Raw genomic sequence first — 2,774 nt, 5'->3', positions numbered from 1 at the left:
AGGAGGCTGAGCGAGACCTGAGGGCGGCCTGTCTCTGTCTAATGGGGGCTGTAAGAAAGACATTGACAGACTCTTCAGCAGTATCTGTGGTGATAGGGCAAGGAGAAATGGCTTCAAATGAAAAGGGGAGATTCATGCTGGACATAAGGAAGAAGATTTTTATTACATGGGCAGTACGGTGCTGCCCAGTTGGTGCTGGATGCCCCATCCCTGGAGCCACCCAAGGTCAGAGTGGAGGGGCCCTGAGCTGCTGATGGAGCCGTGGGCGTCCTTGCTCACTGCAGGGAAGTTGAGCCGGGTGACTTTTAAGGGTCTCTTCCAACCCAAATGATTCTGTGATTCTGTGAAACATGCAGGGTTTTATTTGTGTCGTTTTTTTTTTTTTTTTTTAATTCTGAAAGAGTTTGGGGAGCCCTGAAACACCAACCTGCAATTAGGACTAATTGTGAGGCACACTGCAGTTGGTGCACACTGCAGAGACTCACTAGATTGCTTACAATGGACTCCTTACACAGCAAGCAGGAGATGATGCACACACACTGTGCATGCTGCTCCTTGTCAGGCTCCTCCAGACTCCCTTCAGAGCTGCTTTTTATTTGGACTCTCTCTCCCTGAGTGCCTATCAAGCCCCGGGAATAGGGTTGCCTTATGTTACCAGCTCAGGCTGCCCAGGACCCCATCCAACCCGGCCTGGAGCATCGCCAGGGAGGGGGCACCACAGCTCTGGGAAGCAGTGCCTGAACCCATCTCCACACACCCAACAGGTAAGCATTCATCACACACACCTCCGTAGGAGCCCTGCTCCAGCTCCCTCCTTCCTGAGGAGGCTCCAGCGTGCCCACACGGACTCTCCTTATCATCCCCTTCTTCTGCCCGCTGCCCCGCACCGTGCCCCGGTTTGCTGCTGCTGCCCCGACCCCCGAGCTGTCCTGGCGCCATGTTGACGCTCCTGGGGCGGCTACGCGCGACCCTCAGCCGGGCAGGGCAGGCAAAGGAAGGGAGGGGAGGGGAGCGTGGCTCGCAGCGCACCGCACCGCACCGCACCGCACCGCACCGCACCGCACCTCACCTCACCGCCGCCCCTCGGCATTCCCCTCCTCCGGTGGCACCGCCGCCCGTTACCTGCTCCGGCCCCGCGGCCGCCGCTCCACATTCAAACCGAGCTCCGCCCCGACGGGCGGTCCCGGGGCGGGGCTGCGGCGAGGCGGGCCGGGCGGCGGGCCGGGTCGGGAGCGGACGGCATGGGGCCGCCGGGGAAGCAGCGCGGAGTCGGGGTGGCGGGGGACCTGGCGGCACTGGCGGAGCTGGACGAGGCGTCGCTGCTGAGCGCGCTGCGGGACCGCTTCCTGCGGCAGCAGATCTACGTGAGTGTGCGCGCGGGGCTCGGCTCTCCCCCCTCCCGGCTCTCCCCCCTCCCGGCTCTCGCCCTCCCGGCTCTCCCCTCACCGCTCTCCTCTCACCGCCTCCAGACCGACGTGGGGGACATCCTCATCGCCGTGAACCCCTTCCAGCCCCTGCAGCTCTACGGGAGAGAGGTGAGTGTCGCCCTCGGGCAGCCCAAGCAGCAGCGAGTGCTGGTGCCGTGTCCCCCAGCCCGTCCTCAAGGGCCGTCTCACCCTTCAGGTCTCCGAGCAGTACCGGTGCCATGAGAAGGGCACGCTGCCTCCGCACATCTTCGCCGTGGCCGACCGTGCTTACCAAGCCATGCTGGGTCGCCGCGGCGCCCGGCCGCAGAGCCAGTGCATCGTCATCAGGTGAGGTGCCTCGAGGGCACGGCGTTCTCCCCATCAGACCTTCACGTATCCACGCTTCTGGTGGGTCCAAACCCAGCTTCGTTGGCTGCATTCCAGCAAGATTAGCAGACAGATGGTGAAGAGAGAGGTGTTGTGAAAGAGGTTGGGTTTCATGTGGTCGCTAGCCAGCCTTTGATGGTAGCGCAACTGTGTGGAGTCTAACAGGGTTGCTTCTGTTGGGTTGTAGTGCTGGAAAGGTTAACCCACTCTGCATATTGCTTTTCTTTGGCAAAACATCTTCCACTGTAATTTGTGTATTGAATCTTATAAATCATGCAATTGTAAAGTGGCTTGTGTTGGGAGGGACCTCGAATATCATCAAGTTCCTCCCTTCTCCCACAGGCAGGGCTGCCATCCATTAAATCAAACAGCAGACCAGGCTGCCCAGGACCCCATCAAGCATGGCTTTGAGCACCTCCAGGGATGGGGTACCACAGCTCTCTGATTGCCATTTCACTGAAAAACTTCCCCCTGACATCTAATCTAAATCTCCCTTCCTTTCGTTTAAAACCATTTCCCCACGTCCTCTTGTTTATCTACCCATGTAAAAAGCTGATTTGTCTCCTACCTATAATGTCCCTTTAAATATTGGAAGGCTGAAATGATGTCTCCCCAGAGACTTCTCTTCTGCAGACTGAACAGGCTCAGCTCTCTCAGCTTGACTTCATAGGAGAGATGGAGTGGACCTATTTTTGTAGGTGCTCCATCCCTAGAGGTGCTCAAGGCTGAGCTGGATGAAGCCCTGGGTACCTGAGCTGATGGGAGCAACCAGCCCACAGCAGGGAGAGGAAACTGGCTGACCTTGAAGCTAATTTTTAATTTACACCTTTCTATTATTCTATCATCTCCCTAAGTAACCAAAGAGGAAAGGGAAGAGAAGGAGTTTCTTTGCTGTAAGAAAATCTAGTCAGGAAAAATCTTAAAATCAAAGCACATCCTGGGCTGCAGCCGAAGCAGCGCGGCCAGCGGGGCGAGGGAGGG

At 57.8% G+C, this 2,774-nt stretch overlaps 1 protein-coding gene across 1 annotated transcript; it reads left to right on the top strand.

The window, feature by feature from the left end:
* Window positions 1-1,241: 1,241 nt before the first annotated feature.
* On the top strand, window positions 1,242-1,754 carry LOC122192255 (unconventional myosin-Ig-like; the record flags this gene model as incomplete). The annotated part of the gene is made up of 3 exons (XM_042892779.1): window positions 1,242-1,364; window positions 1,470-1,535; window positions 1,624-1,754. Coding segments are annotated over exons 1-3 (320 nt in total), but the record flags the coding sequence as incomplete, so codon positions are not given.
* Window positions 1,755-2,774: the final 1,020 nt, after the last annotated feature.

The sequence above is a fragment of the Lagopus leucura genome, unplaced genomic scaffold (assembly GCF_019238085.1).
Source record: "Lagopus leucura isolate 7727_CA_CO unplaced genomic scaffold, USGS_WTPT01 35862-0_obj-0_obj, whole genome shotgun sequence".
NCBI lineage: Eukaryota > Metazoa > Chordata > Aves > Galliformes > Phasianidae > Lagopus > Lagopus leucura.
The sequence above is the reverse complement of the archived record's forward strand: the minus strand, read 5'-3'. Positions and strand labels throughout refer to the sequence as shown.